Below are 13884 nucleotides of genomic sequence, written 5' to 3' on the forward strand. Positions count from 1 at the left end.
GGGGAAAAAAATACCCGGTGAGCAATGAGTTATCATGCAGTGATTTATGTCAAGCAGTTGCGCATGTACTCAGTACCACAGTTTGTGCTAACATCCATTGTTGGACCAGGCACTTCTCCAAAGCTCACGAGTTAGGGAATGGTAATTATAGCAAGTTGTATATTATAAATAATGCATGTATGTTCTGCATGAGCTATGTGGATTTTGGCCCATTTGCTAGAACATAGTTGCATAATGATTTGTTTGGATTTTGTTGCAGATGATTGATAGTGCAGAATGTTGGCAATGATGTAAATTACTGTTGGGCTGCCTTGAAAATTTCAGTACAAGTGGTGATTTCTTCTCTTTTTCTGTGTGCTTGTCTAGTCTCGGCAGACACCTGAGGGTGAGTTCCTGCCCCTTGACCAACTTGAACTGGATGTAGGTTTTAGTACAGGGGCAGATCAACTTTTTCTTGTGTCCCCCCTCACAATTTGCCACGTGATCGATGCCAAAAGCCCCTTTTATGACCTATCCCAGCGAAGCATGCAAACTGAACAGTTCGAGATTGTCGTCATCCTAGAAGGCATTGTGGAAACAACTGGTGAGTAAAACCATAGATATGTCATCAAATTTCTTTATTCCATAATGACATTGTATGATGTGCACAGTATCTGTTATGAATTGGGCTAAATGACTTTCCACAGTAGTGAGAGTAATGATTTGCCTCTTGTTTCTTTGTAGTATTAAAAGGGCTACTACTTTGAAAATGAAGATTTACTGTTTTGATGGTTACATACATAATGTTAATTCAGGAATACTCTCTGTCAAAAAAGGAAACAGATTATTCTTAGAAGTGATTACAATGTTCTACTTTGATTACAACCTTGATTTTCATATGATCACGATTTTTCCTTTTTTAAAGTCAAAGTTGAAAAATGTAGGGTGATTAGTAAGTAACATGTATTCAGCCTGCATGTTCTTGCCTTGGGGATGGCGACTGCGGGAGTCACTGGTAGAACTTTGCTATCTACCATGTGCAACCTCAGTGGAAATTTCCTCGTGGGAGTGCTCATGTGTGCTGTGTGTGCTAACGTAGCATTTTAATTTTTAAGTGGGTCAGTAGATTTCCCCAGTTGAACCTGGACCCAAATTTTCTTTTTTAAAAACTTTTTTCTCCTTTTTCTGCTGTAGTATAACTAGGAGCTGTTATGTTCTTACTTCAGATGCAATATAATGTCAATATGCCCCCAATACTTAAATTTGCTACCTTCTGAGGAGAGTTTGCTTGGCAAAGGAAAGAAGCGATACATGGGAGCATATTATGTGGTGCCTAAACATTGCCAGTTTGTTTAGAAGCTGTTGGATGTGGAGACTTGTAATGTAGGGTCCATATCATTATAAATAGACATGTATACATGTACATAACATATATATGTGTGTATCTTGACTTCTGTTTTATTTTTCTTATAAATATTGAGAAATCAAGAAATATTTTACCTTAGCTTTTTTTTAAACCAATATCATCTGAATCTCAAAATACTAATGATTGTGAATCAACTCTAGGAGTGTTGAAGTTAACATTAGCAGTAATACAGATGAAACAAGCTTTCTCCCAAGATGGAAGATCTTTGATGATGTAACAATTACTCTTTTCCAAGGAGCCATTGTCATTTAAACACATCTGTCACATAACACCTATCTGAAATTTAGAAAAGATATTTAATCTCTAAAAGCTTCTTTCCTTCTCTCTAAAGTGTGGATGACGTAATAACCACCTCCAATCTGCTTGGAGCATTACTTTTATTTCATTGTTGGCACTTCAGTTTAAAAAGTAAGATTTTAAGGACAGAGATAAAAGATTTAGTGCATTAATCTATATACACAATTTTATTTCTGGGTACTAGTTTGTGATTTAAGTGCTCCCTTCAATTTTTCAACTTAAAATTGAAATGACATAATATTTTTTTAAAAATCACATAGAGTAGTAAAGAATAAAACCAACTAAGATAGCCTCTTAGTGAAAGAAATCTGTAAGTTTCAATTTACTTTTCATTCATCTCATTTCTTAAAGTAGTTACGCATTATTAGAACTTAAAAACAGATGCCGTCATTTTTATTTTTCTTATGGAAGATGGTTTTGTCTTTTATACACTTTCTTATAAGTTTACAAATTGCTTATTATTATTCTAGTCACTGCATACAAGAAAATTTTTATTTCACTTAACAGCCTTAAAAATATTTTATTATCCACCTTCCTGTCAACTTAGCTACAAATCCAATTTTTTTCCTTCGTTCTCCCCCTAAATACTGTGTGTATTTCTTATGAAACCATTTTTTCTGTAAAATCACAGTGTAGAGATGGAAAAAAACTATTTCTCTTTACTTTCCTTTGTGTTTCTTGACCTGGGTGCACTTGAAGAACACAGGCCAGGTGTCTTGTGGCGTGTCTCTCATTTTGGATATGTTTGAGGTTTCCTTACTCATGTATTCTTTTGATTCACGGCTTCTACATGGGTATCCCAAGAGAATAGTCAGCCAGGTTGATTTTAAATTTTACCTGTATGTCACAGGATTATGGTTAGTAAATAATGTCCTACATAAGGTCGTGATGAGTTTTCTAACTTACGTGTTAGATTTTTAGATTTTCACACTTCTTCCTGCTTTTTTTTAAAAGTAATCATCTGGCGGAGAGTATTTTCCATAGAAAATGTAAAACCTTGGTTGGACACTGAATTTCTTTTTTAGAGTTTGCCTTTAATGGAGAAGAGATTAAAGTCTGCTTCCTCTTAACCTCTTAATTAGGCTTATTTTCTAGATGTAATATAGCAAGACAAACAGCAAAACGTTACTCATAATTTATGGAATTTATCTTGTGGAAAATTTATCTGCTACTTTGTGTGTATGCCCTCACTAATTAAATCCCACGTTGTTCAAACTCTGTAAAATCTCTCTATAGTTTCAGATCTCCCAGCCTGGTAAAAATAACATGAGCATTTTTATGTCCATTTGATCATTTAAAATTTTACTAAGATGTATTTAGATTCATTTTTAGGGAGTCATCCTCCTTTATCCTTTTATTCGTGATGAATTTTAATGTGTATTGCTTAGAATAAGATAGATATGATCTTTTGGGATTGTTTGAGGCAGTAAAAATACTGTTTTAAAATTTCTCATTACTTTGTGAATAAGCTTTTATTCTATGTCACAATTTTAATATTAAAATACTAACTTTTTGTCATTCATTTATTTACTAGATAAGTACTTATTGAATATATTTTGTGTGCTTGAAAGTATATGAGAGGCTTGAGATATAGTGGTGACCTGGACAAACAGAACTTTCCTTATGGGGAAAATACTCTAATGAGAAAATAAATAATGAGACTTAAATAATGTTATCAGATACTAAAGTGTCAAGGATAAAAGACAAAATAAAACTAGGTTTTGAGATTAAAAAGTACATGCAGGCTACTTTATGTTGGTGGGAAGGATGGTCTGTCTCAGGAAAAGCTTTTCTGGGCCAGTGCCTGAGAGGAGTGTGATAGGCATTGTGGAACGGCTCCTGCAAGGGCCCTGAGTTGGAAGTGAACTTGATTAATTCCAGTAACTAAATAAAGGCTTGGGTGGTTGAAGCAGAGTAAACAATGTGGACGGAGTACTGAAAAGTCAGAGCAGGGAGAGGCTGATGATTTTATGTACTCATAGGAAGTGCTAGGATTTCACTACAAAGCAGAACTTAACATTTATATGATGGAATAATCAATTAGTAATCTCAAATTAAATAGTACATAACCCCCTACTTTTTTTAATGGGTTGCATGTAGTTTATTTAAAAATTTGCCGCACACATGCCTCTCATGTCTTGGAAATGCATGCAATTTTAGATAGTTAGCACTTTTGTGTGAATTTCATTCCTTCCTCTATACCCCTATCCGGACACACACACTCAATTGCTCCCTTCGCAGCAGTGGTCTGGAAAGAACCTTCTCATTTCATTTAGTTTTTGCTTAGTCCCACTCCTATGGGCTCAGCAGGAATGATGGGGGAACGGAAGAGAGAAATTAGAAACTTTCTAATTTCCTTGACTGTTTCAGCTTTCAGCCCAGGACTCACAATTAATTGCTTTCCCTGATTCCATAGAAATATTTGTCAGCAATCAGACTCAGGAATTTTTGCTTTCCTTGCTTCAAGTGAGTTGGATTTTCCCTCCTAAGCTTTGTCTCTTCATTAATAACCTTTGCATCCTGCTCATCTAGCAATTCCTAAGCAGAGGTTACCCCTTGCTCTCTTTGCTGCTTCTCCCCGGAGAGAGAGCAGTGCTAGAGGCAAACAAAGCAGGGAAGATTTGGCTCATTAGAACTCATGCTTCCAAACTTCAATCTGGTTTCTGCTGCTATTTGGCAGTCTTTTTAATAGTCTTTTCTGTACTCTCAGGCTTGCTCCCCATGGGATCTATTTTAGACCTTTTCTCTCTTTCCATGCCCCCAGTTCCAGCTGTCCCATCCCTTCCTTGGCATATCATCTCTCCACCTAGTCTATCAAAAATAAAGTGACACTTCAATTTGTATACACTTATTTATTATCTCCTTATCTCCCCTCCCCTAGTCCTTCTCTTCCTTCTTCCTGGTGCCTGGGGTGGTGGGGGGAGGTCTTCATGCCTTTCCCCGCACCGTCTCTTTTATAGCCAGTAAGGTTTTTTATGCATTACTTCCCACCACCTATGACTCAAGTTTCACTTCTTACCATCCCTGACTCGTAAAATTCGTTCGGCTCATTTCTGTTTGCTCTGAAATATTTTCAGGTCTTTCCTTTATATTTCTAAGGTTCTTTCTGGGATTCAGAGGTGGCCCCTCGTCCCACTGACTGTTTCCCCCACTCTTCCCAGGAAGAACCGCATTCTCTCTTACTCCTGTTTGTTTGTTTGTCTGTTTTGATCTTCTTCCTTATCTTTTTCAGTTCTTCCCTAGATCCTGCACTATGATCCCTTCCCACTGCTCCACTCTCTGGCAAATATTTACTAGCTCTCTGCCTTTGCATTTCTAGTGCAGATATTTACGTTTTTAGTGAATTCACCAGGTACCGACAATTGTGCCGTTCCCTTTATCTCCCTTGAAACCTCCCTCCCACTCCCCAGCTGTGGTCATGTATTTCTTATTAATTTCTAGGCCACTTTCCAACTTGGGTGTTATTTTTTAAAATTCAGAGTCACCTTGTCCAAATACTAAATCATTATCTCATGATAGCTATTTATCCCAGCCACCCACTTTCCTTTTCGATCCATCTAATTTGTTCACTTCCCGAGTACCTATTGAGCATCTATGACAGGCCAAAGAGTATTCTAGACCCTCGAGGATGTATTAGCAAGCAAAACAGAATTCTTGCCTTGTGAGTAATTATGTTATTAAGTGGGAAACAGACAATAAACAGAATGAAACATATCACCTGGAATGGTAGAAAGTGATAAGTACCAGGAAAAAAATAATAAAGCAGGGAAAGAGAGATGGAAAGGGTAGTGAGGTCAGGGGAGGCTGTGTGAGAAGAGACAGCTGAGCTTAGCACCTTGAGCAAAGTAGATAAATAGAAGGGGGTCATTGCCGGCAGAGATATCAGCAGTTGCGAATGCTCCAAGAGGGCAAGGTATGGGGCTGTCTTCCCTCTTAGGGGTGTCTCTCAATTCAAAGCTTTCCATTTAAACCTACATGATGGTGCTTTTAAATCACAGTAGTTTCTCAAGAATGGATTTAGTACCCATAGGATCTCTTTTACTTATAGAACGCTAAGCCCAGAAAGTTAGCTTACAGCACTCTTTAGTGATACGTTTGTGTCCAAAAGTCCCTAATGGCTGCCACATCAAAATACATACACTTCTTCCTGAGAAAATTAACCTGCTTTTCTTACTCTGATGTTTATATACAGATGCTCCGTGTGTCTCTGCTGTCTGTGACCAGGCCATTTTCCGGGTCTGGAATAGCACAAGAGTGTCCATAATTGTTGAATTTTCCCTCGGCATTTCATTTCCTAGTTTTTCTTTAATACTTCATGTTTACATGGATGGACCTGGAAAATGTTCTTCTTAGCAAAGTATCACAGGAATGGAAGAAAAAGTATCCAATGTACACAGCCCTTTTATGAAACTAATTTATAGCTCTCAAAGGAAAGATACAACTTAATTCTAGCCCAAGAATATGGGGAGGGGGTGGGGAAGGGGAGGGGAGAAGGGCGGCTGGGTGGTGGGAGGGTGATCGGAAAGATCACCTATATATCTGTCTAACAAGGGTACAAGTGAACTTTTCTAGAACTAGAATATAAATGTTTTGACACAATGACTAAGCAAATGACATGAAATCTATGTTAACCAGCTTGATGAAAGTATTTTAAATTGTATATGAAAACACTACACTGTACCCCATGTTTGCATTAATGTATACGGTTATCATTTAATAAAAAAATACTTCATCAAAAAAAATTTTTACTATACAAGTGCTGTTAAGAATATGCTCATTATAGGAAAAAAGGCAAATACACAAAGTACAAAAACTTGACTGTCATTAACAGCGAATCAGTCTACTGCACTGTTAGCCCTGCTGTTATGAATGGTTCAGGTGTTGTATTCAGATATATGTTTTTTATACCACGTGTGCTATTTTATAGCTTGCTTTATTGTATAATCTATTGTTTACATCTTTCATGTCAGATCATAAATCTACACCATTAGTTGTAATGGCTTTACTATATGCTAATCTATCTTAATTTCGTATCATGTATCTCCTACTCTTGAATCTTGAAGCATTTCATTTTTAATGAAGTTAAATACTTTGACAGTATCTAGTTTCAACTATCACTAACTTTACTATTTTAAGTAAATTCCGATCAATACAATTTATAGATAAAGGGGCATAGGAATCTTTCAGTTTGTAAGGTGTATTGCAGGACTGCTATCTAGAAAGTGTATACCAGTTTACAGCTATACAGATAAGTACCCATTGCCTCATACTCATGCCAGTAGAGACATAATTGTTTATATTTTTGCCATAATTCTGTTCTCTTTGATTAGTAATAAGATTGAAATTATTGTGCCTGGCACTGACTATATGTTTTACTTGGCAAATTGTCAGTTATTAGTGGCCATTTACTTGCAATTCTATGTATACATTGTGTGTATACTCACATGCAGCACGTTATTATGCAAACGCCTATTCCTTGTAGTTTGCATACTTGGGCCAAAATATTTTCTTAATGTATATATGTATGAGTGTGTTCAATTTGTCTCATATATACTTATTACACCTCTAAACTATAAACTTCCAATATTAAGGATTTTATCTATGGTTATTTATTATGTATGCCCTAGATTCCTGAAAGTGGCAAACCCCAGTAAATGTTGTGTTTTCTTTTTTTATGTTTAACTGGTTTTAATAGAGTTGTCATCTTTTTATAAGATCTTCTAGGATTGTTTCCTATAGGAGATCAATCAACGAATGCTTGTTGATTAGTTATATTAGGTTGAATATAGTATAAGCCTGATTAAGGAGAAAGTCCACAGTCCAGAGGGAAAAAGGAGTTGAGCTAAATCACGTGTGAGCACTACATGCCACATAAGTCCAAGGTGAGCTACCGTGGGGGCCTTCGATGAGTGGTCCCTAATGGATTTCGTCTTCAGGCTGAAAAGACCCTCCTGAGGACAGAGCACAGCTGAAACCTAAATTAGAAGCAGAAGCTCATCAGGAGAGTGAGGGTAGTGTGGCCTTCTGGCCAGAGATACTGTTAAGTTTAGTTATTGAAAATTCATCTCGTTAGGGGAGTCATAAATAATTTCCTGATAATATAGAACACGTGATGGGGAACTGACTGGAGATGAGCCTAAAATTGTCCCTGGGTAGCAGTTGGATCTATTTCTGTGGGCAACAAGGCCCTTGAAGAGTTTTAAGCAAGAGAATGCCATGATCATATTTGCATGCTAGAAAGATTTCTCTGGCTGTGAATGGATTGAGTGGGGTGGAGATGAATCAGTTATTAAGAGGTTACCATAGACTTGACCAGAAGTAACGGAGTCTTAAATGAAATTGTCTGGCTCAGGCAACCATGTGATTGTTGAAAAGAATGAAAACGTCCCCTGGTTCTCAAGAAACTACTTGTGATTGAACAGGAATGGAGAAAGGATCCCCAAATCCTTGTTCCTGAAGTACTATAGTCTCCTTAAAAGAAACCAAGGCAAACAAAGAAATAAATGAAATACAGTGAAAACAATAAATAAAACAGTATTAATCCATTGGCTCTTCTTACTAATGGAAAACTGCTAGACGTTTTCTAATGAACATATGACAGAAGCTCAGCTTGTGAATAATTGAGATGTGTCTATAATTTTTCTCTCTTAATGATTCTAAAATATTTAACTTTGTTAATTATAATTAATTGTTACTCTTAAGTGATCCCTCAGAAGATAGTGATCAGTAAATCATGTAGTATTATTGAAAATGAAGTAGCTTTGTCCTGACAAGTGAAAATGTAATTTGTCCTTTCTAGTTGCAGTTTCTGAATCATTAGCCTGTGAGCTCCTCATACCTTTTACAGTCAGAATCTAAATCAGGGGTGTCACGTTTACCTTTTCAGTCCCCTGTTTTTGTCCAGATTGCTGTTACCTTTTTAACATAATGGCTGTTGTTTCAGAAGACTTACTACCGATGGGGTCAAAGTCAAAGACTCGTGGGTCTATGTAGCCTGAATATCTCAAAGTAGACTCATCTCAGTATCTTCTACGATCATATATTTGTTAAATATTTGTTACCTATTATTTGTGACTTTTTTCTAATTGAGAGACACTTTATCAATAATTTATGGAAACTAAATCCAAAGTTTTAAAGTCCATGGATTCCTTATGTTTAAATTTATCTTTTCTTTTAAAAAATTATATATTTCAAAATAATAGGAGGGTACAAATGGTTTTGTTACATGCATACCTCGTATAATGCTTAAGTTGGGACATTTCATGCACCAAATAGCAAGAATAGTATAGTATACATTGTGAATAATAGGCACGTTTCACCTCCTCACTCCCTCATGTACTCTCCCCCTTTTGGTTTCTAAGGACCTTACATCTCTTTGTGCCTGTGTATGCCCCTCATTTAGCTTCCAATTATTAGAGAGTACGTGTGGTTTCTGTTTTCCATTCCTGAGATACTTCGCCTAGGATGATGGTCTCCACTTCCATCCAAGTTGCAGCAAAGGATATTATTTAATTTTTTGTGGCTGAGTAGTACTCCATAACATACAGATACAACATTTTCTTTATCTATTCATGAATTTATAGGCACACAGGCTGCTGATTCCACATCTTTGCAGTTGTGAGTTATGCTGTCATTAATGTTTGACTGTAAGTATATTTTTGATAAAATGATTTTATTTCCTTCAGATAGATATCAAGTAATGTGATTGCTGGATTTAATGGCAACTCTACATTTATTTTTTTGAGGACTCTCCATACTGCTTTTCATAGAAGATATACTAATTTTCAGCCCCAGCAGGGGCACATAAGTGTTAGTTTTTCTCGTTGTTAATGCCAGCACCTTTTTTTTTTTTTCTTAACTTTTTAATAATGGGCATTCTGATAAGAGTAAGATGACATCTCACTGTGATTTTAATTTACATTTCCATGATGGTTGGTGATGTTGAACATTTCCCATATATTGCTGGCCATTTGTCTATCTTTGAAAAATTTCTTCTCATGTCTTTTGGCCACTTTTTATGGGGATATTTGTTTTGTTTTTTTCTGGTTCATTTGAGTTTTTTGTAGATTCTGAATATTAGCCCTTTGTCAGATGTCTAGTTTGAGAATATTTTCTGTAATTCTGTAAGTTGTCTATTTAACTTGCTCTTTCCTTTGCTGTGCAGAGATTTTTTTAATGTAATTTATTCCCATTTGTTTATTTTTGTTATTGCTATGTTTGCCTTGGGGGTCTTAAGCATCAATTCTTTGCCCCGGCAGATGTCTAAAAGAGCTTTTCCTGTGTTTTCCTCTAGAATTTTTGTGGTTTCATGCCTACATGTAAGTATTTTATACACCCTCAATTAATTTTTATGTATGATGAGAGATCGAGGTTCGATGTCATTCTTTTGTATGCTGCTACCCAGTTTTCCCAGTACCATTTATCGAATAGAGCTTCCTCTCCCCAGTATGTGTTTTTATCTTCTGATAATGATCATCAACAAAGAAGATGGCTCTGATGATCAGTTGGCTGTAGGTAGATGGTTTTATTTCAAGGTTCTCTGTTCTGTTTCGTTGGTCTACGTCACTACTTATGTACCAGTACCATTTTGTTTTAGTTACTATCGCTGTTTAGTATAATTTGAAAGCAGGTAATGTGTGTCTCCAAATATGTTCTTTTCCTTAAGATTGCTTTGGCTATTCATGTTTTTTAATCCTTTTTTGTTTAAAATGAAGCATAGAATTCTTTTTCTAGATCTATGAAATATAATGTTGGTATTGTAATGAGGATTGCATTGAATCTATACTTTGGACAGTATGGAAATTTTAACATTGTTGATTCTACTATCCATGATCATGGGATCTTTTTTACAGTTGCTTGCTTTATAGTTCTCCTTGTAGAGATCTTTTACTTCCTTGGTTGAGTATTCTCCTCTCCTAGGTAATTTATCTTCGGAGCTATATAAATGAGCTACAAAGATGATTTTACTCTCAGCTTGACTGGTATTGATACTTATACATTGATTTTGTAACCTGATTTTTTGCTGAATTTATTTAACAATTTTAGGTGTCTTTTGGTGAAGTCTTTAGGATTTTCTAGATACCAGGTTATATCATCAGTGAACAGGGAGGGCTGAGTATCCTGTTTCCAGATTTGAATACCTTTTATTCCTTTCTCTTACCTGATTGCTGTGGTCAAGAATTCCTGTCCTACATTGAACAGAAGAGGTGACAGTGGGCATCTTTGTGTTGTTCAGGTTCTTAGGAGGAATGCTTTCATGGATCCCCCCTGCAGTATGCTATTAGCTATGGGTTTATCATATATTGCTTTTATAATTCTAAGATCTGTTTCTTCTATGCTTAGTTTCTTGGGTATTTTTTTTTATCATGACAGGGTGCTGGATTTTATGAAATACTTTTTCTGAATCTACTAAGATGATCATGTGGTCTTTGTTTTTGTTTCTGTGGTGAATTACGTTTATTGATTAGTGTATGTGAAGTCAAGCTTGCATCCCTGAGGTGAAATTCACTTGATAATGGTGATTTATCCTTTTGATGTGCTATTGAATTCAGTTTGCTAGTATTTTGATGATGATTTTTTCATCTATGTTCATAGGGATATTAGGCTGTGGTTTACTTTTTCTTTTACTTTTTTTTCTTTGGTGGTGTCCTTTCCTGGCTTTGTTATCAAGGTAACATTGGCTTCATATATTTAGTTAGGGAGAATGCCCTCCTTGGTGATGTTATGGAATAATTGCTATAGGGTAGGTATCTACTCTTCTCTGTAGGTCTGGTAGAATTCAGTTGTTAATCTACGTTGTCCAGGGCTTTTTTTTTCTGTAGCTTTTTTTTCATTATTACTTCAATTTCACTGCTCATTATCGATCTATTCAGGATTTCTATTTCTTCCTAATTCCGACTTGGGAGGTTATATGTTTCCAGGAATTTACTTACTTCATCTACATTTTTAAGTTTGTGTACATAGAGACTTATGAGGTATTCACAGATGATATGATATATTTCAGTGATGTCACAGTGATAATGTCTTCTTTTTTGATTACTGATTAAGCTTATTTGGGTCCTTTCTGTTCTATTTCTGGTAATCTAGCTAGAGGTCTATCAATTTTGTTTATTTCATCAAAGAGACAACTATTTCTTCCATTAATTTGTTGGATTTTGGGGGGGGTTCCATTTGTTTAGTTCTGCTCTGAGCTTTATTTCTTCTCTTCACTTTGAGTATAGTTCTTGTTTTTCTAGTTTTTTGAGATGTGATATTTCATTGTTAATTTACAATCTTTATGTCTTTTTAATGTAAGTGTGTAAGGCTATACATTTTCCTCTCAATACTGCTTTTTCTGAATACCATAGAGTTTGGATGCTTGTATCATGATCATCATTCATTTCAAAAAATTCTTGCTGTCCATCATAATTTCATCATTAACATAAAGATCGTTCAGCACTTGGTCACTTAATTTCTGTGACTTTATATAGTTTTGAGTGTTCTTGCAACTGATTTGAATTTTTTTCCACTATGATCTTAGAAAATACATGAATGGTTTTGTTTTTTATGAATTTTCTGAGACTTGTTTTGTGGGTTAGCATATGATCTATCTTGGAAAATGTCCCACTTGCTGCTGACAAGAATGTATCATTTCCAGTTTGGTGATAGAATGTTCCGTAGCTGTCTGTTAGGTCCTCTTGTTCTAGACTATTGTTTAATCCACTTGTGCTTTGCTGATCCTCTGCCTTAATGATCTGTCCAGTCTGTCAGTGGAGTATTGAAGTCTCCAGAATTATGATACTTCTGTTTATTTCTTTGTTTGGATGTAGTAGTATTTTATTTATGAATCTGGGTGCTTCTGTGTTAGGTACATATATATATTTAGGATCATTATATTTTCTTGCTAAATTTCTTCCCTTGTCATTATATAATGGCTGTCTCATTTTTTGTGCTGCTATTCATCATATTGAATGATACCAGGTTGCTTTCTTCTCTCTCTGTTTTGTGAGGGTTGTGAGCTTTAGTTTTCAGGTGTTTTTATATTGGTGGATAGCTACTATTCTGTTCCATTTATGGAGAAATTTTAAGCATTTCTGTAGCATAGGTCTAGTGGTGACAAATTCCATAGTGTTTGTTTATCTGGGAAACTTTCTGAAATTTAGTTTTTCAGGACAAAAAACTATTACCTGGCAGTTATTCTGGTTAAGACTAAAAATAGGACCTCAATCCCTTCTGTCTTGAAAGGTCAGTGCAGAGATGTCTGTTGATGGGTTTTTCTTTGTATATAACTCATTGCTTTTATCTCATAGCTTGTAGGATTTTTTCCCTCACTTTGCTTTGATCAAGCTGATGATTATTTATCTTACTAATTCCTTATTTGCTATGAATCTTCCAGGTGTTCAATGATCATCTTGTATCTGGATATCTAAACCTCTAGTGATAGCAGAAAAATTTTCTTTCATAATTCTTCCATGCTTATTGCTTTTTATTCTTCTCCTTTGGGGGTACCTGTTATTTGAGTATTAGTTTGCTTTGCATAATTTAATATTTCTCTCAGTGATTATTCATTTCTTTCTGTATTTTTTACCAATGGGCTTATTTTGAAATCCTTATTTCCAGGCTCTGAAATTCTTTCTTCTACTTTGGTCTGCTATTAAAGCTTTTGGATGTATTCTGCATGTCCCTAAATTACTTTTTAATTTCTTTAAGTTCTGTTATCTCTTTTTTAAAGTTATCTATCCCTTTAGTGGTTTTCCATATACCTATCTTTAAACTTTTTTTTCTGGTCTCTTTAAAATTGTCTTCTATCATCTCCTCAATTTCATTTCTCTTACTAGTCACTCATACTCCTAATTACATATCTGTCTTTTCAACAATTCCCTTTTGGTTGGAGTTGTTTTTTTTCTTTACTGAGTCTCAATATGTCACCCTGGGTAAAGTGCTGTGTTGTCACAGCTTACAGCAACCTCAAAGTCTTGGGCTTAAGCAATTCTCTTGCTTCAGCCTACCATGTAGCTGGGACTATGCTGCTACAATGTCTGGCTATTTTTTTTGTTGCAGTTGTCATTGTTGTTTAGCAGGCCCAGGCTGGGCTTGAACCTGCCAGCCTCGGTGCATGTGGCTGGTGCTATAACCACTGAGCTAAGGGTGCCAAGGCTGGTTGGAACTCATTATTGGAGTTCTTTTAGGGGTGGTGAGAGAAC

The 13884-nt window shown here is 35.7% G+C and overlaps 1 protein-coding gene across 1 annotated transcript in view; it reads left to right on the plus strand.

Moving 5' to 3' along the window:
• The window catches only part of KCNJ3 (potassium voltage-gated channel subfamily J member 3), a 143967-nt gene that overhangs the window by 10724 nt on the left and 119359 nt on the right, over nucleotides 1–13884 (plus strand). The window contains exon 2 of the mRNA XM_003795946.3: nucleotides 367–583. Within this exon, the coding sequence (XP_003795994.1) occupies nucleotides 367–583 (217 nt within the window). The remainder of the gene's footprint in view (nucleotides 1–366; nucleotides 584–13884) is intronic.

This window comes from Otolemur garnettii, unplaced genomic scaffold (assembly GCF_000181295.1).
Source record: "Otolemur garnettii isolate 467f Iridium unplaced genomic scaffold, OtoGar3 scaffold00098, whole genome shotgun sequence".
NCBI lineage: Eukaryota > Metazoa > Chordata > Mammalia > Primates > Galagidae > Otolemur > Otolemur garnettii.